The 26,378-nt window shown below is 39.2% G+C and overlaps 1 protein-coding gene across 4 annotated transcripts in view; it reads left to right on the top strand.

Annotated features, from left to right (window-relative positions):
- The first annotated feature begins 4,585 nt into the window (after positions 1-4,585).
- The window catches only part of USP6NL (USP6 N-terminal like), a 130,925-nt gene continuing 109,132 nt past the window's right edge, over positions 4,586-26,378 (top strand). For 2 of the 4 annotated variants that reach the window (XM_040595096.1, XM_040595093.1), the window contains exons 1-2: positions 4,586-4,718; positions 10,027-10,116. In XM_040595096.1, the coding sequence (XP_040451030.1) occupies positions 10,113-10,116 (4 nt within the window). In that variant the 5' untranslated portion in view covers positions 4,586-4,718; positions 10,027-10,112. Of the gene's footprint in view, positions 4,719-5,091; positions 5,188-5,215; positions 10,117-26,378 lie in introns of those variants that run through there. The other 2 variants (XM_040595095.1, XM_040595094.1) reach the window with 2 other exon arrangements.

The raw sequence follows: 26,378 nt of genomic DNA, 5'->3' as shown, positions 1-26,378 counted from the left end.
CATGGCAGGAGGCACCAAAAGCAGGAAGAGAGGCCCGATTCAGTGAAACATGAGCCTCAGCAAACCAAGGGAGCCTACAGACAATGGGACCGGAATGAGGGCAAGGGAACAATCAGAACCAAAAGGAAAACAGTCATTTAGGCAGCCAGAAAAAATGCATCAGCAGCCAACAACGAAGCAAAGGGCAAACCCTCCTGCTCAGAGCCCCGCTCCCATCCCTGCTGTTAATATCCCTTCTGCTGATGCTGCCATGCATGCACAGGCAAACCTCTGCCTACATCATCAGTTCTGCACAACTGGCTGATGCTAAGCTCCTGGAAATATCTATGACATGATCAGGCAAGTGGCGGACTGAAAGTAACACCTGAAACAGTCACCCATGACTTTCATTTTGGGGAAAAAGCAAAACCAGCAGGTGGTATTGCAGCTGAGTACATTTAATCTTATACAACGTTAATGTACTTCACAATACTGGAAAGAATAGCCATCTGCCACCTATTGTCCATAATGCTATAAACACTTCATATCAAATCAGATATTTTGACTGATATTCTTGGTAATGATTAGAGTAGGTTTTAACAGTGACAAACCTCAGAGGCTGAAGAGGCAATTGTTTGAATTTAAGACTAATTGACAGGCTTGTATTTGTTCAGATACCTGCAGGATCCTCTGAGCCACTCACTCTTGGGATACATGCCTGTGCATAAATGGTTTGAGCGACACAGGAAAAAAAGCATTAGCTCGTGTGTCTTAAAAACAATCTGCAAGCAGGAGTGGAAATGCCATATGCCACAGAAAATATGCTGAAATCCTACACACCACAGAAGCTAAGCCAAATCTATAGCACTAACACAATTTGAAAAGGAACAGTCCAAAGACAGTTTTTAGAATTATTTTAGGACCAACAAAATTCTACAAACTGCTGTCCTCTCAGTTCACAGAATGCATAATTTTGTAAAGTCAAAGTCAAGCTCTTCAGGGCTGCAGCTGTGTCCTTGTGTGAATTTATATGTTTTGCCCAATGAGCTGCCATAGGGACAGGCCACCACAGCAAAATGCTCCAATACTTTCATGGACTTCCAATCTACAATTGCCAATCCAAAGCCTGGGGTTTGATTTTCAAAGCTGCCGTCATTATGAAACCTTGCCCTGCCAAGGATTACAGGCCTATCAATGACTTGTTGAGGTAGTCGACACAAAAGACACATGCACCTGTATGCATACAGCCCCGCAGAGCTAAGTGTACTCTGAAGACTTGAGAAGCCTGGGAAGGAAGAAGGAAGCTCAAGAAGGAATCTTGTAAAAATCATCTCCATGTCCCATTGCAAGACTCCAGTCTCAGGACTGTTGCAGCTAGGAAGCCCATCTATACAGTAAGGGCAGACTGTAAACAGAACTTGAAGACAGAAAGATGAGATGTTGCAGTTAGCTCATATAATTTTGCATATATGCTTTGTGTTCTGCTTAATTTTTTAAAATGCTGTTTTATTGAAGACAATGGGTTTCGTAAGCTTCATAGCTACAAAATAAAAAACCACCCAAAACAAAACACAAACAACCACAAAAAACAATCAAACCACAGGGCAAAGCATATTGAGAAAAAACTGCTGATGAAAATCTCATAAAATTTTTGCAATATGAATTCTTGTATTCTTTTGAAGTCCAGGAGGAAGGATTGCAGTGTTACAGGGAATAGGATACTTTAAAAGGGAATGTTAATGCTCTGTTCCTTTCACTCTGGCTTTGTAATATTGCTGCTAAATACTGTCAGTGGCCATGATGAGTGCTCAGTATCTTGATGTGGTATATAACCCAAGCGCAGGCCTGACAAGATGAAGCGTTAGTTTGCAAGGTGTTCAGCATCTTCACTTCTATGGCTCCAGCCAGAGCTGTCAGTGGCTGCAACACCTGTACTTAAACACAGACCAGGTCAACTTCTGAGGTAAGCACTGAACGTTCCCTAATGTTAACAGGTATTACCAGTTCAGAATGCAATTTAATGAAAAGGTCTAGGTTGTATCATAAATGCGAGGCCCAACTGAAATCCAAACATGCCTTACATATCTCTCGTCCAAGCCCACACTCAGCGTGCAAACTGCAGCTTTTCTGTCTATAGAGCAGATGGACCTGACACAGGCAAGTTTTGTACCGTCTAAACCACATGGCTGGTCCTACCTACATGATGTGGAAGATAAATTGGCCCACTGGGAACTGCATGAAGCCAAGCAGTATGGGGTCAGTTGGCAGGCTACATAAAGGACTAGTTTTGAGGGCAGTGTAGACATAACACTGGTCAGACTCGGGAAAACCATGCTGAGATTTGCCTGCTTCCCCGGGCACGCTCCTGCAAAGACAGCAGAGACAAAGGCAATGTCTCTCCTATGTTCTTGCAATGTCACAGAGATCTTTAAGCATTATAAATAACAATGACTGCATATACTTTCTCAGACTAAGAGCTGTAATAAAAAATGAAGTGTTGGTAGAAATGATATTGCAGGATTTCTATGTGGGAGTAGCGATAAAACAAGTATGATATCACTGTCAGCCACTTGAAAAGCTGTGATTTTAGAACTGTTCCACATCCCAGTTATAGTAGTGCAACAGGAAACAATGAGCATATGGGGAAACAAAAAGTATGATATATAATTTGGGAATGTATGAAATAGAGACGAGATGGTTCAGATGACATAGAGACCTCCCTGTGGAAGACATTTATCTAACTAATTAGCCATTTTGGGAGGAAACAAATCCCTAGCTGGAAGAAAGTTAAGTATGATTTTATATTCCAACACCATCTAAAATTTTTAAAAAGGCAATTAAGACTTGAAATTGGAGGGAGTCAGATCCAACCACAGTATGCCTCTTAGGATTTATGAGATACTGACAGTCTAGTTAATCACAATTACTTTCTGAAATGTATTGCAAAGCAATAAATAATTTCTGTTTTCTGTTAGGCTTCCTCTGCACAAGGAGAGGAAACATTTAGACAAAAAGTGATCTGAGCTTCTATGTCTTACTGCCTTGAGCCATTTTCTCCTACAGGAAATTAATGTCATATGCAACCATGCTCATACATGGCTATGTAGATTTCCCAGATTCTCAGAGACAGTAAGATGTGCTGGCATGGGTATTTCCTGGGCCAGGGTTGATATTTCCAGTTTTTTCCAGAAGTAAGACTATTCAGGCTGTTTTTCATCTAAAATGAGAGAGAACTCCAAGGACTGAAAGCCTATTAAAAATGGAGATATCTGTGGAGAAGATTTACTGATCTCTGGCTAACTAGTCAATCGTTATTCAACTCATTTAATCTACCCTGGAATAATGGAGCCGTGCTTTCCACAAATTGTCACAACATGTCCTTGTATTACAAGATTTGGTAAAAACGAGTATCAGAAGTCGAGGGCCCTACAACTCATAGTGCAAGTTGTCTGGAACGACTATAAAGAGTTTGTCTTTAGTAGATTATGCTAAATTACTTGGTTACTATTTGAATAGGAAGTATTTAAATACAATTATTACACAAACACAGGATTGTTTAAAACACTCAAAACATTTTCTGAGCATTGCTCTCTTTTTATATCATTATTGGATGTCTTTTGGTAGCACATTTTAACTACTTTTTAATCTTGCTTCTAATGTAACATCATATTGTATTACTACTCCAAATTCCCTCTTAATCACCAGTTTTCTTTTTAAACAAAAGTCACTCCTTATGGTCGACAGTGCTGTGCCATTTGAGATGTCTAATAGTCTCAAGCAGCTGTTTGGCGCATTTCTAAGCTTCCTCCCTTCCCATCTTGTTTCCAACGTGGTTGACTGCCCCATGCAAAGCACAGGAATGTGTATGCGCAAGTAATTTGCACACAGGGAGTGGGAGCACTCTGCTTAAGGAAGAGGTAGGGCTGGGATCAAAGTCATCCCTCTTGTGATGTGTACACAAAGCCCAGAGCTGGAATGAGCCACGCTGCCTATCCCAGCGTATGCATTTTCACACACAAGCCTGACAAGTTCACCCGTAAAGCTGTACTTCAACCCTCCCATTTCCAGTGCTGGTGGTTTGCCAGAGAAAACCAAAAACGCAGACCTGGGTTTTCAGAACGAGGGGCTTGCTAGCTCATGCAGCACAGCCTAATGGCCAAGACAAATCTGAGTAGCACAAGGCCTGTTTTGTGTCTGTCACCCCACCTTTTTTTTTAACTTTCCCCACAGGATGCCTGCTCCTGCCAGGTGCCTCAGCGCTGACGCCTGGGTTCCACCAGCGGCTCCCAGGTGACTGGCTGTGCAGATGCCCAAGCTGGGTGTTGGTGGGCGCAGGGCTTGGCCCTGGGGCCGAACACACAAGCCTCGCTGGGCTGCCAGAGCAGCTCCGGCCTCAGCAAGGAACGGCTCCCCGCGCCGCCCGGGCAGCGGGCCGCCCGCCGCCGGCGAGGCCTCGTTACTGGCCCAAGATGGCGCCGGCGGTTGCAGGGAGCACGCCGGGGCCGGACACCTCCGCGCCTCGTTGTGAGGGCAAGATGGCGGCGGCGGCGGGTCAGCCCTGTGGGACGGCGCCGGCGCGGGAGGGGCGGGGGCGGGCACGGTTTCCATAGCGCCGGCCGCTGGTGTCACACCGGGGCACTTCCTGGTTGGAGGCCGCCGGTCCCGGGGCAGCAAGCAGGGCAGTGCCGCTGGGGAGGAGGCGGACGGAGGCCCCGGAAGGAGGAGGAAGCTGAGCAAAGGTAAGGGCGAGCCGGGGCGGCCGGCCACTGTGCGGCCCCCCGCGACGAGGTGGCCGGCTGGACCCTTCCATTCCCGGGGCGCGGGTGGGGCGTGTGGGGAGATGCCGCGCCGGCCCTGCCCATTGAAGCAGGCGGCGTGGGACACGGTTCCTAGCGCGCTGAGGGGAGGCGGGCAATACCATCCTCCCCTGGGGGGGAGCTCGGGCTGCGCGCACCACCCGCGGGGCTGGGGAGGTGGAAGAGGCGGGAGCCGGCTCCCGAAGGGTACTGGGGTGCTTCAGACTGTTCCATTTCCAGCGGAGGGGGGTGTGTGTTTGGAGGGTCCCTACTATTTCTCCTGGAGCGGGGGGAGGCGAAGGCAGCAGCGTGCGGAGAGCTCTGGGGGGCCGGTGCCGTGCGGGGGCAGCTGAGCCGCGTGTGCTGGGGGAGCCCGAGGGAGGCCCTGCTGGAGGTGCCCCTGGGTCCCATTGTAAGGCTTGAGTAAGGTGTGGCGGCGGTGGGGGGGGATCCCCCTCCCCCCAAGTCGTCCGGTTCCCTCAGGAGAGTGAGGGGCTGTGGTGGGCTTGGTCTCCGCAGTCAGAATGGGGCAGAGGCAGGGGAGACTGGGGAGGGGGTGCGTGGCTGGGGGTGTGTGTGTGTCGGATTCCCCTCGGGGCCTTTATGAGGGCCCCCCTTTTTTTTCTGGATGGGAGGCTGCACCCGTGTCGGCAGCAGGGAGGGTTTGGATGGCTGAACCCTGTTTTAATGTGGCTTTCTGGCCCTCCTGCTTTCTGTACCTGCTCCCTCCTCAGCTTTTTGTAACACTACAGGTATGTGGTGAAAAGTGCCAGGCTGAGGGTCATGGAGTGGTACAGAAGGGTCCACAGCCTTGCCTGCTTCCCGCAGGCAGCGCTGCCAACAGGCTTTAGTCTCCATAACCCTCCCCGAGTCCTTGGTCTCTGCTGGGACTGTCAGCAAAAGGGCCGGTTATCAGATGTTTCGGGTTCTTTCTGTGGTGTGGACGGCCGCCTGTAGGAAAGCACCGAAGCCATTGAACTGCCAGCTGAACGAGAGTCAAGTGGTGACTTAAAACACTGTCTCCAAAATCCTGTACCAGTCGTTTGCCTGCCTACACTTGAGAATAACTTTCTTTGTGCTGTTTTCTGTTTGGAGGAGGCAGCTGCACAGCAAGCTGGCTCGGAGTGTAGCTAGTTTTTAGCTTTCAGTGAATTGCAGTGGAGTGAAGCGAATGCGCATCTGCCTTGTTCACAACAAATGCATTTTGTGGACGATCCGTTCAATTAGAATAATTGTATTAAATAATTGTTCTCTATGGTTTATGTAGCTGGACCCTACGATCTAGAGCTGCTGTGTGACAGTCGAAACTCAGACTGTGCTAGGCATGTGTATATTACATACGACGGCCAATCAGCAGCGCCTGAAACTAAAAGCAATTTGCTTCAACGCTTTGTAGTGTAAATACTCCTGCTATGAACAAAGGAGGGTGTGTCGTTGTGCTTGTTTCATTTGTACTTGTATTTCCTCTTCTGAGGCCAGTCAATGATTTTGTGTACGTTCTTAAACAGTAATAGTTTTTATTTTGTTGTGAATTTGACGTGTGCGCTGACGGGCATTTTACTGAGCTGGGACACTCAGAAGCTTGATGCTATATCAGGAATTTTTATTATGTTCTTCTTAATAGCTGTGCTTTTAAGTACCTTAGTTTTGCTTCTTAACTTCTGTTGTTACTGATTACAACTTTGATTCAGTTTTTTTGTTACTGATACAACTTTGAAGTTAATTCAACTTGGATGCAGTGAAAAATAAGTATTTAGTAGAACTGCCTTTTAACCAGCTGTTCTTTCGCCCTCTGATTATACAGCATGGAAACCAGCAATTTCAGACTTAATGTTTTGCCAGCCAGCTATCTATAAAAGTTTCAAACATGTGCTTCTGAAATCTCTGTTTTCTTTGAGAGGGCATAACATTTTGGTTTAAAGAAGAAAGTAAATGACAAGGAAATACTCATTTGTGCCAGGCAGGCTCTCTGGCTATTTTGTCTGTGTGTGTGTGTTTAAACAGTGCAGTTGGATGCTGTTCCTGTGATTTCTGGTTTTTGGGAATTGGGGGTATAAAGTCTTTGTGTTAACTCCTTGGCATCTAAGTTAAACAGGTAGTACAATAGCATACACACAGGCTAGACCTGAATCTTTAATTGCCAACTTAAAGGAAAGTATTTTTTCTTTGAGTAGAGTCATAGTGCATAGACTTATAGTATGTTGCAATTCTCGTGCAATCTGGCTCATATTAATTATCCTGAAACAGAGTATTGGGTAAAAAAAGAGACCTGGATCTGGGTGTGGAAGCAGATAGTTGAATGTATTATTAGTGTGCTTGAATTTGAAGTTCTAAAGAGCTTCTCTCACTTCAGGTATTTCTTTCAAATCTAAATTGAAATGCTAATAGTTTCACAATTACTGAAGGTGAAACCACCAGGGACTAGTAGGTGTGTGTTAGTAGAGGAAATACTGGATGGAATACAAGGGTTAGCTCTTCAGGAAAAGAGAAGGAGCAAAGGTATGTGTGTGGGTTTTTTTTTTATAGCCTCGCTAATTGCAAGGGAAAGCATAAAGGCTGTCAAGTACTACTTTGAATAAAAAGTTTTCCGAGACGGTATCTTTCAGCAAGACACTTAACAAGTAATAGTCTTTCTTTCTCTGTTGTGTAATAGTTGGTAGTGTTTCTGTGCAAGAGAGAACCCTACAAGCACTGAAATAAATCAGGTTGTTGGCTGAGAGCACCAAGCAATAACAATTTAGTTTCTAACACATATCCTTAAGAAAAGTGTCAATATTGTAATGCAACAGGAAGAGCAGACTTTCTGATATTTGGCAGTGTTGGCTTTTCCTGATTTTCCGATGCTGCTGGCTATTGCTATACTCAAAATTACAGATAAAAGATGAAGCTTTCCTTTTTTAGGGAGTTAAGCACTTTCAAATAAGTAAACTTCAAGTAAATGGTCTTCTGCAAAATGATAACATTGTGAACAAGGGAAACTTTATGAAGCACATATGCAGCATTATTTCAGAGTACAAAAAACAGAATTTAACCAGAAGTCTGTATTGGCTAGTAAAGAGTTACTAGCAATAGCTAAGCAAAATATCTAGTCAAAGGTGTGGCAAGACAGGAGTAACATTTTATAGCTGGAAGTTGGAGTTCATGTTGCTGTAGTGTAGTGAAACATTCACTTGTCATGGTTGTGACACGTTTTTAGGTAGTATATAGCTGCTACATTGTCCCCTACTTGTTTCCTTAGTGTTACGTGACTAGATTTTCATAAACGATATGGTGCATAATTATGCTATTATTAGCCTTAAGTGGTTTTCAGAACTGGTGTTTTGTTTTTTCCTAGTGAACAGCCTTTTCCTGTACATACACACAATAAAATGTCATGTAACATGATGTCTCTGAGGCAAAGTATTGTTAGTCTTGTTTACAAAACTAAGGTGAGACTATACCTTTGGAGAATCAAGTTGAATGGGAAACTTCAGTCTTCCAGTTGACTGTCCATAAGATTGAAGAACAATTTGGGCCCAAAGGTAGTATGGAGCTCTGGTCAAAAGTGCTTTGAACCTGGTTTGAGGGCTGTCTGTATGACTCGTATGTTCCTAACATAATAGCTGTAATTGGTCCAGTAAATAATGTCGTAGAAGTTATATTTGCTAATTTTGACATCAGGAATCAAAAGGAAGCTGATATGTATCATTAGAAGTGTAGTCTTTTTAACCAGACGGTATTTTTTGATTAGTCTGTGTGAGCTTAACTATTTAATTTAGCAGCCATTCACAGAGAATTGACAGGACCTGCAATTCAAACTGTTTTTCTTCAGTGATGGCACCATCTCATGGCTTTGTGTTCATCTGTGGGTTTTTTACAATGTTTGCATACATATTTTTTCAGCATGATACCATTTTATTCCCCTTTGAAGCCTCTTCCTTACATTACTTTTCAATGCAAAAGAAACTGGTTGTAATTTTCAGTCTGCATCATTACTGAAGGCTTCCTTTTGGCAGTTGGATTTTTTTGTGGTCTGTGGGGTTTTTTTTTTTTGTTTGTTTGGCTGTTTTATGGTGGTTTTTTTGGGGGGGTTGTTTGTTGTGGTTTTGGTTTGTTTATTTTTTTTAAAAACTGGGTTTAGCAATCGATACAGGAGCCGCCTTGTGATGTGACTTCAGTCCTGTGATAGTTTCTCTACTACTTTGCCACATGCTATAATTCTATAAATGTTATGCGAAGTCACACTTGAGATAAAGTTTGATCTCTTCTTTTGTCTTTTTGTATTTATTTACATTTTTAAAAAAAACATTAAGAGATCAGGAGAGTTGAGGCTTGAAATCCGAGTCAGCACAAGATACTATCTGGCTGGATTAGCACAGGTGGTCAGGTTCAGCAAGTTCTAATTGGTGCTGAAGAGAGGACCTAAATTGCCTAATATTCCTTAATTCACAGAAATTCTATTTGTGCAGGTATTAGAGGAAAACTCTTTATAGCTTAATAGACATGTTTGTTTTTTTCTTTTCATCTCAGCTGTGAGGTGTATTTACTTTCATTTAACTGTTCTGTCAGAGTTATATAAACTTGATTTTAGCAGCAGGATAGAGATTATGTAGTAAGTTTTCCAAAATGTACCTACTCTGCTGTCACTGTTGGAGATTTAGTCCTCTGTATTGTGCTTTGAGGAGAGCCAGGTGTATTGTTAGTGAATCCATATCTGCCCTACTTGGGTATCTTTTTTTCATTTTGATTATGAATTGACTGATGTGATGGTTACAGTTGCTAGAAATGGCAACTTTTTCAGATTTTATTTCTGAGGAGGAAGTGTTGGGTGCTAATGCCAACCCAGACTTATTTAGTAAACTTGTTTGTATTTCTTGGGTTTTGAAGATTATGTTTGTAGTGCATCTTCTTGCTAGCTGAGGTTGCTGAAGGAAAATACTATTTTGACGGTATTTTCATTTACTATATCTATACTGTAGTCTTGTACTTAAGAACATTTCTTATCTTTTGGATCCAGTTATATTTTTTGAACTAGTATATGCACACAAGTTTTTAATATGACTGTTAGAAGAAAACACAGATTTTTGAGTTGATAAAATTCAGAATAGATCCTTAAGCAGTAAATTTCTGCATTCATAAAAAATACATCTTCATGTTCCTTTTTCTAACAAGGAGGATGAAAAGATAGTAGGAAAGACAGTTTATAAACATTTATTCTGGTTATTTGAAGTTGGAAAAAATTACTTGTTTCTTTATTTTTTATCTTCATCAGGACATGTATACCTCTGAGAAACCTTCTCCAACAAGATACCTTGCTTCAAGACCTGTCTTGGATTATATGCAAAGAAGTTTCCAGTCATGAGTAAGTAGATTTCTTTCTTTAAGGGAAAAAAGAAACCTTCAGTTTGCAGCTTAGAAGAAATGTCCTTCTTTAGTGGGTTTTGGAAGGTGTTTTTTCCTTTAAAAACATTCATATTGAGTTTTGTCTCTTTAGTCCTTTAAAAATGACAAAATAAACCTGAGATTTGGCAGATGGTGTTCTTAATCTGCAAATTTTTGATCAATGTGTGTTCTGTACGACTTCTGTGTTGCTAGTCTGTTGTCATTTCCAAGAAGGTGAATTCTGTAACAAGCTGAAGTTTGTCTTTTTCAGTATAAATAAAACATGTAACTCTGAGCGGAAAATGTCTTGGGTTTACTAAGAGTTCCAAAATATGTGACCATCCAACAAATTTAAATACCTGGTAAAAATCCAACATAAAATGAATGGACTTCATTTTATAGGGAAAAATAAATATATTACTCATATTCCAGTATAGAGGTCTGATCCCAAAGGAATTTTGGCATGTGATGGAAAGATCTGAGCCATAGAAAACTGGGGCTTAAGATCTGTTTTGGTGGAAAAAACAGATGAAAGACGCCAGAAGTTTTGTTTTAGCCTATATCTGATGGGTAAGATAATATCTTTCTAGCAAACTGTTTTGAGTATTTAAAGGTCTTTCATAAGTTTTGTGGATGTGAGGCTTTTTAATGTAATTCTTGGCAGCAACATTGCCTAGCCTTACATCATACAGAAATAAGTATATAACTTCATATGCACAGGAACTGTACTTGCAGTGTAGCATAGTTTCAACACAAGTACTGAATCTGTTGAAGAACGAGCATATAATTCATAGGATAATTATATCCTATGTTAGTAAAATAAGACCATTTGACTTTCTTGGAGGAAATTAGTAAAGAAAATTGTTGGTTGAATTTCTTGTCAAGTAAATGAAAAATGGCTGTTCTTGACATCTGGAAGAAAAAAAGTATATGAGGGAAATGCCAGCAAAGGAAAAACTACACCAAAAAAAGGACTGAGAGAATTGCTGAACTCTAAGGTTCATGCTTAGTGTAAATATAATTCTATAAAAATACTAAAATAGTTCTTTTTTCCTCTTTAATAGTGGTGTTCACACTTGTTTACTTTCTGACGTTTAAATTATATACTGTATTGCATAGATGACAACTCAACAGGCAGTTATTCAAGTACCTGAATATCCTGATTTGTCAAATGCTGCTATATTCATTTTCATTTGTTTTATAGACAGTCTTATGTGCTGTCATTACCTTATGTATAGTCTTAAACATAACAAATAATTCAGGTTTTTTGCCTTTTTAATCATAGTTGCTGTGTTAAATGTGACTCACCAAGGTGCTGCTGTGATGTTGTTGGTTTGAGTACACAAATACTGTCATGACTTGAACAAAACACCATTGGTTTTGGTGAGATTCTGACGTAATTCCAGAGTGCAGAGTTTATCTTTATATTAGAAATAATGAAGACCTTTATTTAAATGAAAGATAATGCTTTGGCAATACTTTTTGTGGTGGTTAATAGTTACATTATTCAAAATGCAGTCTCTTCTTTGCAGACCACCACATTCTTGTGATCGCTTAGATGCTTAAGTCTGTGTGAAGTGATGGGCTGCAAAAGCACAACAGACAATGCCACTTTTTTTTGAAAATACGGTTTAGAGAAGATGAGATGTATGTTCAGCTCGTGTGGGATTTCTTAAGTTTATGGTTTACTTCAGGGAAGCTTGAACTATAGGCATGGTCTGCATGGTTTTAGGCTTCTGTCTTCTAAATACATCAGTCTAGGAGGCATTTCTCATCTTAGAAAGATGCATTTATTTGCATACTTCTGTACATGTAAGTTTATCCACAAAATCAGTGGGGACCTAAAATAGCTAGGTGTGTTGAAAGTGATGGGTGTCTCTAGTATTCTGACCTTGTGCATCACCTAGTGTAATTTAAACCGAAAAATCTATCTAAAAAGATCATCTAAAATGTGGGAACATCAGACTTAAGAAGGCTAATAACTTCTTGGTTAAAAAATCTAGAATGCTGTTATGTGCAGGCTACATTATAGAATCCTACTTGCTATTTTCTTGTGATATGCTTGATGCAATGTATATTTCCATTGCTGTTTGTGAAGGCCTGTTCTAGGATTGGAGTCCTAAAATGATTAAATCCTCCTAATATCTGTCCTAAATTTATTCACAGGCAGTTCATATCAATTTGAGGGGTTTTGGCAGGCTTATTCACTAGCTTAAAAAAGCGCAGACAAGCTTATTTTTAAGCAAATGATCAGTTAAATTTTTTTAGAAAGTGAATGGGTGAACTACTGTTGTATAACTTGTAATACTTATCAGGTGTGTAGATAAGTAGCTTGGATCCTGTTGTACTTCCCCAATATTGGGGAAGATCCAGTATTGACAGAATTGCAAAGTCCACTGTTTGTGGTAGTTGTTTTTAGTTGTTGGGCAATAAAAAGAATCTGAAAACGTGTTAAAACTGAGGCAGTCTCTATTGAGGCTTTTATTTCTGCGGAATGCCTTTATAAATGTCTGTTTTCATAAATAATAAGGATAAGACAAATGTGTATTTCAAATTATACTTCATTGTTGTGTGCCCCATAGGATGGTGAGGTCTCATGCTTAAAGGGTGGGTAAAAGTATACATGTTAGTTAACTTAGATTGATTTTGATTTATTTTGTATTTAAAGATAACTTGTCAGAGAAATCCTGGCTGTATGTAACTTGCCTAGACTGTTACACCACAGACAGAGTTGGTTTAATCACCTGCATTTTCTCCAGCTGCTGACATAGCTGCCAGAAAATGTGTAGTGTCATGATAAATTCTTAAGATTATAAACTGTGCTCTTCATGTTTGGGAGTTTTCTTGTTCTTTGTCCTTTGAAGGATGGTCAGTGCAGTGAACTTACTTGAGCTGCTGCAATGAACAGAGTTTGCAAACAATTAAACTAGTTGTTAGTACTTACTGTTGCAACAAGCTGCTGATGTTGTCATACCCCCCCCCCCCCCCCCTTAAATGTATAGGGTGCAGTGCCAGTTGTTTTATTATTATTATTATTCTGATAGCAGAATAAATTGTACAAAATAATTCTTTCCTGGCTTTGTCTTTCTGCTTTTAGTTTTGTTTCCCGTGCCCTAAAACATTAGCACTGCTTGCAGTTGGGAAGTTAACCTGCTCTTCCTCGTGCTTCAGTATCATCTCTTCAGGTTTTCTTCACAGTTTTGACTGAGGGTAGAGGTGCATTTTTTGTGTTTGGAGAGATGCTATGCAATTTTATTTTTGAAAATCATCAGTGTGGCCTGGTAATGAGGTGGGAAACTTTTTGCTTCACCAGGTCAAATCAAGACCACAATGGTGTGATTAAAGGTTGCTTCTCTTTGATGGTTGGTTATTTGTCTTGACCTCTTGTTACAGCTGGCTTTCTAGTTTTGTGTTCATGGAGAAACTTGGGTTCTGTGATTTCTAGGGAAAAAAAAATAAAAATTTCCTTTATTTTGAAGTTCTTGTGGTGTGTGTAAAGAAATAGTTTTGGCTGTCAGTTTCTCTGTTCATGAGCAAGACACTTGGGAATTAAAACAAATGTTAAGGCCCGCCTTAATAAAGATATAATACTTTAGCAAGTATGCAGTGTTATTCCTGTGCTTGCAACTGAGGAAAAGTTATGTTCTGGGCTTCTATAAAGCTTCCTACGCTAAGAAAGGTCTGTTTAATTAAGGATGGCTCAATTTTTTCCCCCTCTTTGTAAGCCAGAATGAATCTGTAGTGAACTGAGGACCAAGTCAAGTTGTTCATAGTTCAAACTGTTTTAGTCTGGAGGAGACTCGGGAAGGGATCTTATTCCACTCTACAACTACCTAAAAGGAGGTTGTAGGCAGGTGGGGGTAGGTCTCTTCTCCCAGATAACAAGCGACAGGACAATAGGAAATTGCCTCAAAGTGCACCAGGGGAGGTTTATATGGGATATTAGGAAACATTTCTTTACTAAAAGAGTACTGAAGCATTAGAACAGGCTTCCCAGGGAGGTGGTGGAATCACCATCCGTGGAGGTGTTTAAAAAAAGTGTGTAGATGTGGCACTTAAGGATGTGGTTTAGTGATGGACTTGGCAGTCCTGGGTTAGCAGTTGGACTTGATGATCTCAAAGGCCTTTTCCAACCTAAATGATTTTATGATTCATTAAATACATTTTGGGAAATGGACATTTTCTTGTGGCTTAAAGTGTGAGGTGGCTGTGCATTTTGTGTATTTTGGGGTAAAGTGTTGCAAATAATTATAAAGCTGATGTATGTAGCTTAAGAGGCTTTGTAGTCCTTTCTTTTCAGTGAGCTGAGAGAAAGGAAAAAGGCTAAGTTCTGATCCATACTTAAAACTGCATGCTGGGGAAGGAAAGCTTAGAAGTAAGCTAAAATACCTTTATAGTGAAGTATAATAATGAATAACTAAAAGATGTTGGATTATTATGTTACATGTAAAGTTTTTGTTTTATTTTTGAACCATGAACCTTGAAAATCCATTTATAAAATACAAGCTTGAAGATACAGTATGTGAAGTGTTTAACAATTTTTCTTCTGATTTCATAGCACAATTATCTTCTAATCTTTATAAATACAATGAGTTGAGAAATAGAAGAAGCTATTGTCTCCTAGGTTGTCTTTACTAAAATTTCAAATAGTAATTATTTATGAAAAACTGAAGATCTGAATGATAATTGTAGGACATAGGGGGATACAGAGCCATAAGGCAAATCTGGAAAAGGTTAGTTTGGAGGCTTGGGATACGTTTAAGATATTTAAATAAGTCAAATGCTAGTACCCCTCACCCTACCCCCTGCCCCGGCAGTTCAACAATCTGGGAAAGAACGAAACCCACAAGGTATGTACAATAGCAAGCTACTGTATATTAACGACCCCATGAAAATCACTTCATTGATAATGTTGTTATTTCTTTTGTTTGCTCTGTCTTTTTCTTGAATCTGCCAGGGGAAGTTACCACTGTGTGCAACTGTAGTGACACATGAGCACTTGGATCAGAAGTCATAGTGTAGTAACTGTTTGTAGTGGTAGGATGGAAGTATGAAAATTGCATGTATACAGAGTTGTTTGGCCCCTGAACCTAGCATTCAGGAGAAGTGCTTACTCTCTTGCTTCACTTCACAGTACTCTTCTATGTTGTCATAATTCTCTTCTTTTTCTTCAGATACTGCTAGTTAATGCTGTATCTGTTGGCTGTCCCCTCAGTGTGGTGCAGTTAGTACTCGAGGGATACTATCAGTAAGTGCGCTGAATGGAGTTTTTTGACTTAACTCTGGCCTCTCAGTCTGCGTTTTAATAAGTTGCAGAAACTTGTATGGACTTGTGGAAAAGCTTTGAGTGAAGTTGAGTGTCATTAGAAATGTCTGTCCTGTAGGAGCCAAGGCTGAACTGAGGGTGTTTAAAATTTCATGACCCCCTTAAAACGTTGCCCTTGCCAATAGAGGGGGTGGTGTCCTTTCCCTGTCTGAATCCCTTCATTCTTCCTTATTGTAGGAGCTTTCATGAGGTTGATTTGAATTGGGTGGGCTCCCCGAGCTGTTTACTACATAGCTGCATGGATGGTTGTACTGCTGTAGCGCAGGGAGAGAAGCTCAGGGGTGAGAATAAGTGGTTGGTGGGTGAAACTGTCCTTTCCAGTGGTAATGCTGTTTTTCCCTTGTTTGAAGTGTGTGTGGAACTATAGTTTAAGGAATGTAGTAATCTTAGGCTTCCTCTAAACTAAGTGAGGAGAGGCATCTCCAGGGGGCTAATCAGATGTTAGATGACCCACTTTCTCACCAATGCTTTAATTAAACTGCTCCTCTAAATACAGAGTTTACATTAGTAGTAATAAAATATAATCCCAAATACTTGACATGCACAGAACTGATGACCTTGGAGGAAATTTAGGCATGTTAGTAGAAACTTACTTTTCTTAATATTCTCATTTTATGATGATGGATTTTTTTATTTAATCAATTGACATAATGATGCAACTTCTTAGAGCTTGTGACTTTTTTTTTTTGCTGCTAGTACAGCTGTAAATTTATCAGAACATAAAGCTTTTGAAAGCTTTTTGAAATTCATTATTTAAACAGACTTTTTACAGGTTTGGGTTTTTTTCTTTCATAATCCTGTCTTTATTTTTGATCACTTTGGGATATTTAGGACTGGTAAGTTGGGACTTTCCTTGGACTTAGAATTTATTTTCAGTTTGAAGATGATAACAAATATTTTTGAGTTTTGTTCTGTCACCTTTATAAGTGAACAAAATAAGTCTTCAATCTCCATAGACTGAAGTGAAGTCACTTGCTTTTCTTAAGCATTGCAGGAGGTTGCAGCCACCAAGAATTTATTTATCACATTCAGAAACTCTGCTTCTGGGTGGTACTTTGAAGTTCAGTGGTCTCACTTTCTATAAGGCTTTGTCAACAAACAGGTATTGTGTAGTATTTACTATTTCATTTAAATTAGTTTAAAAAATTAGCTTTACTATACATTATTGAACCTCTTTGCATGTATTTCAAATACATTTATTGTATATTTAAGAAATTGTTGTATTTTTAAAAGTTTTTTTCTGCCATAAAGGGAACTTCAAAGCTATCTTTTTTCAGATTGGGCTTCTTCCCTGTGGATTTAAACTGATGGTCAGATTGATGTGGCTTCTCTAAATAAGTTAGTGCAACACCTGCGTTTAAACCAATGTAATTTCTGTTTGTAAACCAAGATGTTGGCACTGGTGGGAAACTGTTGTTAGTTTTGAACTGACAGGAAAGTTGTGGCAGGAAGATTACCATTACGAATGTTACTGGAGGACCAGTCTCGTATACATGAGTACTGCTCCCTGAATATGTCCTTTTATTCTTCACATTTTTTCTGTCACATTTGCAATGAAAATTAAGGTTGGATTATTTACAGATTACTTTATGACACTGTGTGTGTATCCAAAATAGCAAAGAAGATATGTTTATAACAACATATGTATTTAGACACTCATTATTTTACATTTGTAGTATTTAGTTTTTATATAACTATGTTCTATTTATATTATGATTTATATACTTACATAAAATGTCTAACAGTTCTTTTATTTATGTGTGTATATGTAGAGGGAGAGAGTTATCTTTCTAAACTTGTCTGCCTTTCGCTGTTCCAGTTGATGGCCAGTCAAGACTGCTGAATTCTTACAACTTATTGGCATACACAGAAGTACATGCCTTTGGCATAATAATATTCTCCTGTTACAGTTTTTTTTTTTTTTTAAATCTTAGTCTTTGGGCCTATCTCTGTACTGGTTTGTATAGAACATGGCACAATAATGCCTTTATTGTAGGTCTTTGGTACTTCAGCAGAAAGAGTAAGTAGCAAAAGAACACTGTAACCTTGTTCTCTGGAGTGAGTATCAAGTATCCACCACTATGTAAGCAATTCATATTTCTGGGATCCTATTCATCCTGTGATAAGTTGAGGGTGGTGTTCAAGTACATCCCAAAGGGGGAAGGATGCGGAAACTCACAGCTGAAATACAGATGAAAAGCAAGAGCTGTAAATATAGAGGTTTGGGCAGGCAACCCCCCCTTTGTGTAAGGCGCTGTGTAGATACGGGACAATGTTGTAGTTACTGCAAGGGAGGACTTTCTAGAGGCTGCAGTATTAAGCTCTCTAGTGATGTTATAGTTTCCTATTGAATTAGAGAATTCACAAAACAGCAGCTGAGTCAGATGAAGGATTAGAAATGGGATGAAGTAGTTTTCCAACAACAGGGCTCAGTGAAGTATTTAGAGGACTTTCCCTGCCTGTTGTGAGTCATGTTATTCTCCCTTTCTGTACAAATGATTGAGTAATATGCACCACTGGGTTGAAAAAGTGAAGCTATTGGTGCTCATTAGTGTAATTTTATCACAGATAAGAAAAATATACGGGCTACAGCCTGATCTTGTTACATTATTTATGTTCATATCCAAGAAAAAACCCCACCTGATTTAGAAGATGTGCAGTTATTTTAAGCTAAATTGACCGTGTTTCAAGTGAAATTACTCTGACGTTATTTACCCAGTTTTTGATAGTAAACAACTTCTTTGATTTGTGGCACAGATGGAAAATACTTGGGGTTGTTGCTGTAAGTGGAGTTATGCAAGTAATTGCAGCAAGATTACTGGTTCCATGTTTGTTTAAAGGTTTTTTCCTTACTTAAACTATCTGATCTGTTGTCCTTTCAGTGTTTAAAGGATGGTTGCAGATGTTTGTGTAAACAAAGTAGCTGCACTTAGGAGATACCCTGTCTGATTATAAGGTTTGTTTAATCTCTTATTAAAAAAACGCCCCCTATAATTTAAGATATTTTAATTCTTAAAATTAAGTGGGACATTGGCAAGATAGCACTGGAATGTTTTACAAGACTAATGGTAAACCTTTACCTATTCTGCTCAAAATGTCTGAAGTGAGCAAAAAGCTGTGTAGGACTAGTTTGGGAAGTCGGTGTGTTGTGGTTTCTTTTTCTGCCCTTCTCTTCTCTTCCCCCCCCCCCCCCCCCCCTTTTTTTTTTTTTCTCCTTCCCCCCTGTGTTATTTTGTGTATCATAATTATTCTCTGGAATGGAAGGCATACTGATGTGCTGTAGAGTCTGCAGTGCTTTTTGCCAGTGCAGTCATTAATCTAATAGTTTGCTAATATAAAAGGGCACTTTGTTTTAATAAAGCACTTTGGTTTGCCATAGGAGAGGATTCTTGAATGCAGTCTTTCTGTTTTACCCTTGAAAAGCTCTTTGAAAATCTGCCTAATTCCATGGTAGAGTGCTGAAAGGCTCACTTGGAGCTCTTTTGAGGAGTTAGACTTCCCAGAATTTAGAGACATAGGGAAGTAAGTGTCTCACAAGAATGTGTTCTATTACATTCAGTGTAAGCTTTTTCCTTTTTTAAAATTTTTCTTTTCAGCAGAATTTTCTACAGCATTATATGAGTTTTATGTTGTGATGCTACTATTCCAGAGTTGTAAAAACATTTAACATAACCATCTTTCCCTGCCCTCCCCCAGACTTACTTTTTGGAGGTGACACTTGTCAGCTGCAGCTTTCTGTTCTGAGTGATGCTGTGTTACAGCTATACTTTGTGTCCAGGCTGTTCTACAGACCCTGCTTGCCATGCACACTTCAGAGCAGTTATATTTCATATACTTGACATCTGGTTGTGAAAACTAGGCAGGCTTTTAGACAGGCTTTTAGCTTATTTTTTTTCCCTTCCTCCAGTTACAGCTAGTTGTAAGACTGTAAGAGTGTTTGAAGGACACTGAGGTTGATCTCGGAGGATGGGAGAGGAAAAAATAGGTTTGTAGTTGGCCTTGAAAAGATTAGGTACAAACCGAAAAGTGTCAGTTTTCCTTTTGGTTTCCTTCCCACTTCCTCCCCTGCCCCCCCAGCTCTTTTCTATGCCGGAAGCAGTGACCAAAATGTCTGTAGTTTTTACTTTACTTTCCTACCACACAGTTAATACATTTTTTTAGGGCAAAGGCTAATGAGTCACTTTTAGTGAAATTTCAATATTTATTTACTCCCAATACATTCAAACAAACATTTATGTGAAACTCACTGTAAGGATTTTGGGTGTTGTGAGGGTTTTTGGGGGGTTTGTTTTAATGCATCAGTCATTAAGTGGAACATCCCTTTTGGAGAACTAACTTTTAACTTACGGTTTTGTTTAATGCTGTATATTCACTGGTCCTACAAGGTGGTGTAGCAAGGCCAGGTTACCTGTGTGTTGTCCAGTGAAACTTAACAGAACAAGTTCAAGGATAAATCTGCTGCAAATGGAGGATGATGACACTTTTTATTCCTGGTCCTTTAGCACGGGTGTTGTACCACTGGTAGTTAAAGTAGTGGATTACAATGCCTGACTGTAGTATAGGACAGAGTGGTGCAGTTCAGTCCCTTCTTGTCTGGACCACGGGCAACTGTTTGCTGAAACTTGGAATGATTTTAAGTTCCCTACAGCTACAGGGAGAGCATGGAGAACAGTAAATGCACTACAGTCTGCCAAAATCGGGACAGTCACTAGGGCGTGTGCATTCCTCTATCTTTGGTCTTGTAATAGGTAGATAAGATGTTCTTCATTTGGATAGTTTGGTTGTCTTAAAGTGAAGCTGAGTAAAGAAGCCTGTTTCACACTACTGCTTCCTGCCTCCATCTCACATAGTTTACCTGCAAGCAGTGTTGCTAAGATGCCCAGGTGTTTTCCCCATTTTTTCATTGATGAGGGAATAGGAGAACTCTTTGTTAGTAGCTGAGGCATGTATATGCTGTATGGGAAATAGGACCGGATGTGAAGCAGGTGTGATGTCCTAGTTACAGCATGCTACTAAATAAATCTGTTTATAAGAACAGAAGCAAAATGGAGATGACCATAAAGATAGCCATAACCAGCCACTTAACAAGAATACACATCTCAAATATAACTCTAGCATTAAACTTAAGTAGTCATGGTGGATGTGATTGTCATATTCAAATACTAAGCTTGGATTTTTTTAAATATGTTATTTAAAATATGTTTTAAAAGACTGCGTTTTCTGAGTGAATGTAAAAGGAGAGCAGGAGTGAAATCTGAAAGTGACCAGTTGTCTCACATTGGAACACAACTGTGATAAGCAAACAGACCCAGTTATGTTTCCTTCCAAAGGAGGGTGGATCAATTCTGGTCTGTGTGACCTTCAAGCTAATTTTGTTCAGTTACTTTTGAAGTGCTAAATTCTTTCTTCCCTAACGTGTGTCTGTATAAGAGCTTTTTTATCAATAGGTAAGCTAAAATTGTGGGAACAGATACCTTTTAGTGATGTGTTCAAAAACTTGGTTTAAAATTTTTTGGTTGTTGTTGTAGAAAGCCATACTGTAGATTATTTGCTACACAAATTAAGCCTGCAAATACATGGGCTTAATAAAAGTACTGTGTATTTTGTGGTGGACTAATAAGGTTTTGTAGTTTTTCTTTGTTTCAATGAGGTAAGAGATTATTAATCTTACTAATACCATTTTCAACAGGAAACCAAGTACAGGTTTAAATGAAAAGCAAAGTTTTTATCTTTTTTCTCTCTGATAAAACTGTGCATTCAATTCAGTCTTTGAGAAATTAAATGAATTTACTTTGACATCAGTATTGACACATAAGAGTAATAGGGTTTTTTGTTAATATTGCAAAAATAAGAAAAAGTCTTTTAATGAGTAGTATGGCTTCTTTCTGTATGCTTACATTTGATGGAATGTTTAATAATATTCTTTAGCTTGAAAATACATCTGTGAATTAATACTGCAGCCGTCACCCAGATCCAGGAAATGCAAAATAGCTGCATATTCCGTTTGGAACACTGCATATGCAGGAAATACAGTATATTGTTTGGAAAAATCTTTTAAAACATTCTGTTGGCGTAATTACAACTTCATAAATGTTTGGTTTCTTTTTGGGACTCCTAGCATGGATTTTTTTTCTCAAAATATCATTTGCAGCTATAACTATTATCAAGATTTGTACTGCAGTATGAGGGAGACAGACATTCTGTGGCGTGGTGGCGTGTGTGCATTCACTGGGATGAGATCTTGTGCTAACACTATTTCTTCCTCATGTTTTAAGAAAACACACCTTACTTTTTGACATATTTAAATGAGCTGCTTAGATACACCATTTTTTGGGGGGAATATGCCGTTTACTTTGTTGGCAGTTCCTTTATTTACTGGCTAATGTGCCTTATAAAGTGGCCTTTTGCCCTCTGAAGGGCATGGTGTGAGGGAGAGGAGACAGAAATAGGATAAATTTGCAGATCCGTAATGAGAATCTGTGGTTCTGTATTTGCTCCTTATCATAACATATATGTAGCTTGTTTAACACAGTCCTAATCACATAGTTCCAAAAGACGTTAAGTACTTCTGTGCTGAATCAAGGACTTCTGCTTTGGAGTCAAGGCTATCCCTTTTGATAAGTCTTTACAGGTTAAATATCTAACAGCTTTTAGAAGCCTGCTAAACTGTGTAGTTTAGATGCACTTGTGTATCTAAATCTGATTTGCATTAAATATATGAGCAAAGACAGTAAATACATGAGCAAAGTGCCCTTACTTTACTCATTAAGGTAATAGGTATAAAATAGGTATAAAACACATTTATTGGGAGGAAAAAAACCCTATATATACATGCATAATTTTGTTGGGGTTTTTTGTGGTTGGTTTGTTTGTTTGTTTTGGTAGAGTGTATAAGGCGTATTTGAAAACAAACTTTGATACCGATCTCCATTGATGTCTGGTGTCTTAGTAGGAGGATGATAAAAGGAACATGGGCAGTTCCCTTGGTTTCATTGTGGCTCTCTGGGAAAGTTGCAGTCTATCTTGTTATAATCCAGATCCGCTTGCAGAAAGTGTTGTAGCAAGAGCTAAGGGGGTAAAAAATACTGTGAATTGGGTAAGAAGGACATTAGGAGTGCTGTGCAGTGATTTCTTTCACTGTGTGCAGTAATGTCTGCTGAACATAGTTTTTCTGTCTTCCCCCTTTCCTGTTTTTAGCATTTGTTTTTCTTTTTTTGGGGTTCAAAAGTTTTTTGGCTGGAACAGGTGGAATTAATTTTATTGACCATTTACTGATGTTCTCCATCATTATCCTGATTTTAATGAATAGCTTTCTTGTATGTTTAAAGTAGAAATAAAAAGCTTTAAAAAAAAGTGAGCTAATGCCTCTCATCCTGGTCGATCAGTGTACAGATAGCTATCTGTTACAATTATTACTTCTCCAGTGTTTAGGTCAAGTTACTTTCCAAGAAGATGTGTTTTGTCCACATCAGTTTGTTTTAAAAATTGCAGCCACATGTTATGCTTTGACACAGTAGTGGTAAGTGCTAAAAATTAAGAACAAAAAATATTCCTAAGTGAATACATTTTCTGTGGATTAAGCAGTTTTACTAACTATGTAGGACCTTTCAGAAGACTCTGAGGGTATTTATTTATTCTTATGCATGCTTTGCAAAATGCATAGCTAGAAGTAGTCCTCTTCGAAAAATGAGTGCATTGAGTAATAAAAGGGGTCATCTCACTGGTGCAAACATTTTCACAGGAAAGGCTACCAGAATTCCACATATGAATTCTTGAGTGCATTAGGTTTCTGGGTTTTGGGTTGTGGGTGTTTGTTTGTTTGTTTTTTCCCCCCCTTCTTTTTCTTTTTAATGGTTCCCTTTAGTACATTACTGCCAAAGAGTAACCTGTAGAAAATACTGAGGGATTCAGCTCATAGGTTGGAAATTTATTTCAAAATATTAGTGAGAAAGGATAACCTACTTTGTAGCTGCTTTAGTAATAATTTGTATCATGATACATTGCCTGTCTTAGAGCTTAGTGCTTATTTATTTTGAGATACTAATTTGAAGACTAATTGTGACAGAAAAAGTCAGAGGAGTGTCATAAAACAAAATGTTTCTATTGGTACTTAAGGTGTTGCCAGGACTTAGCTGCTAGGTAGACCTTATCTGAATTTATGTGTGGTTGTTTGTGTGTTTTTTTTTTTTTTTTTGTTTTTTTTTTTTTTGTTTTTTTTCCAGGAAATCAGCAGGTTTTAGTGTGAACTCATGGTGCAAACGTTTTTGCAATATGCTGTTCCTTCTATTTGCTATTTAAAGAATCTTTTCCCAGATAATGTGCCTTACTTGTATTTCCTCAATCCTTTAAACCAATATGTTGTTGAAAACTTTTGTCCTGTTTATGAAATAGTTGTTCCTGATAAGAAAATCTTCATTTTCTGAGCCCCTTTGCTAAGATGGGAGGGAAGGTGAATCAGTTGTCATGTGTGGTTTCTGAAACTGCAGCGTTTAAGGCAAACATTGAGACTGGTCATTAAGAGCAGCAAGCCTTGCTTTTGGTAGTACTTTTTATAGCCCTTGTTACAAAATCAGTAGGACTATTCATAACATGTTGAAGCACTCTCTGTGTTTTGCACTTGTAGATGTAGAAAGAAGGGTCCAAAGAGCAAATGGACCTTGGGTCCTGTAAATCCCCATCTCCTGTCTGTAACATCAGACTCTCTGTAGTTCTGTGAAAGAGCAACCAGGAGTGTGTTGTGTGTGTTTATTGGCTTTCTAGATGGTGGTGAGACTAAAAGCTTGATCGTGCTTCCATTGCAACAGGTAGCAACAGGACTGGACCTCAGGCTAGTACCTTGCCGGCCATTGTGTTATGGGCTGTCAGTTTCTTTGCGTGTGTCAGGCCTGAAAGCTTGGTATCTTAAACATGTTTAGCGCCTACCAGGTAGGGAAAAGGACATAAATAATTCTGGCAACGGGGAGCATAATGTAGGATTATGAAGACACATCTGCACAGGTTTCTGCAAAGATGTGGTGCAATAATTTGTATGCAGTCTGAATTCTAGACTGTTCAGGTTGATTGAGATGGAAAAAGAACGGTCACAGTAACTTTGCCTCTTGAGTAAAATGTGTGCAGCCCTATTGTTCATATGGATGAATGCCCTCAAGCCATTTTAGGGTTTTCTTTTATTAGTAGCTTGTACATCTTTCTGTAGATGAGGGCGCAACAAGCAGGCACTGTTTTGGGTGGCTGCAGTGCTGCCTGGTATTACCTTGATGGTTCTTGATGTTTTTTTAAAAGCTTGGACAGAATACCGTGAATACATAACCATTAGAGATTATAAGAAGGGAGTGCAAGAGAAACGGTGAAGTTCTACACAAACAAATTCTGATATTTTTTTTTTCTCCCCCTGCTTCTTTTCCACTTGGCAAATTCCATTGACAAATACCTGCTGAGCCATACTTTTGCAGCATCTTTTGTGCTGTAAATATGTTACCTCCTGGCAGTGTGCATTATGAAAAAGAACTGCTTTCAAAGACTGGTTAATTATAATTATGTTAATGGAAGCATTTTTAATTTGGAGTGATGATAGCTGATCAACAAGGATGCAGGTAAATCTTTTCATTATGGTTAGGACAGGTCAAGGGCTGTACACTGTGATCCATAAAATCCCATTCTGGTTAACTGCTCCTTCTCATACCAGTATATTTCATCAGGTTGATAACATGTGCACGATTTCTGTATTCCCTACAGTACTGAAGTTAGGGAAGAGAAGCAAAATACAAGAGCATCATCAAGCCCATACTGCTTAGTAAACTAGCTGTCAAAGATGAAAAATGCTTAGCAGAAAGTCAAGTGATAAGCACTGAATATGTAACTACTTTTCTTTTCAAACAGAATCTACTTAAATTGTTACACGAAATTTATGACACAGTTACTTTTTGGGTTACCATGTGTATCTGTGTCAGAACTGCTGTGGACTTTGTGAATGTTCTTGCTCACTGTTTTGTTGGGATGTGGTTTGGGGGGTGGCAGTTGTAGTGGCAGCTTGTATGGAAGTATCAGATAAGTTTCATGAATCAGAGTGAACTATAACCAAGTTCTCACTCATAAGTAATGAACGAAATTACATGATTTAACTAGTTAGTGTGTTTTATTTCTTGAAGTCTTTTTGGTATTGCCACTTCTTTAAAGCAGGTTTAATGTTACTGTCTTGGTAGGTGTATAAATTGATTTGAGGGAAGAGAAGTAGCAGCCACAGAACTTATTGTGTAATTCTTCAAATTCGAGTGATTTGTCTAAGTTTGTTATTTATCATAAACACCATGGCCCTGCTTCAGACTTGGACCATTTTCTTTTTTTACATTGCACACAGGATGTTTAGTAAACTTGTTTACATTTTCCTAAATTAGTTTTAAAGCTTTGGAGTGGTTGTTTTCAGTTTCTTTCTACATGACAATTTCCGTAATAAACAAGAGAGAGTAACTACTGTGCATGCCATTTTTTGAGATTATTTCATGTCAAGGGAGGCAGGCGTGTGTGAAAATAATTTCTAGTTCTGAACTTCTTGAGTTCAGAAGCTCTTACAAGCTCGGAGCAGGCTTCAACCTACCATTTGCTATTGGGGAGAGAGAGATACTGGTGACTATGGGATGAAAGCCCATGGCTATTCTGCAGACTTTAGTAGTTACTGGTTTTGTGTTTTCACCATAGTCTACTAGACCTGCAAATCATCTGAGTCCTTTTCCAGTTAATCATCTTTGTCACCAGCAGGACAAGGGATAGTTTTGAAGAAGAGGAGTCGGCTTTCCTGGGTGTTAATTCCTAGCTATTGAAGTGCCCTATTTCTTTGTCAAAGTAATTTTGACACAAAAGCGAGTAAAAAGCATGTCTTATATTCCTTTCTCTCTTCCTCTGCTCCCCTTTCTCTGCTG

The sequence above is a fragment of the Falco naumanni genome, chromosome 5, assembly GCF_017639655.2.
Source record: "Falco naumanni isolate bFalNau1 chromosome 5, bFalNau1.pat, whole genome shotgun sequence".
NCBI classification, from domain to species: domain Eukaryota; kingdom Metazoa; phylum Chordata; class Aves; order Falconiformes; family Falconidae; genus Falco; species Falco naumanni.
Note: the sequence above shows the minus strand (reverse complement) of the source record. Positions and strands in the feature narration are given on the sequence as shown.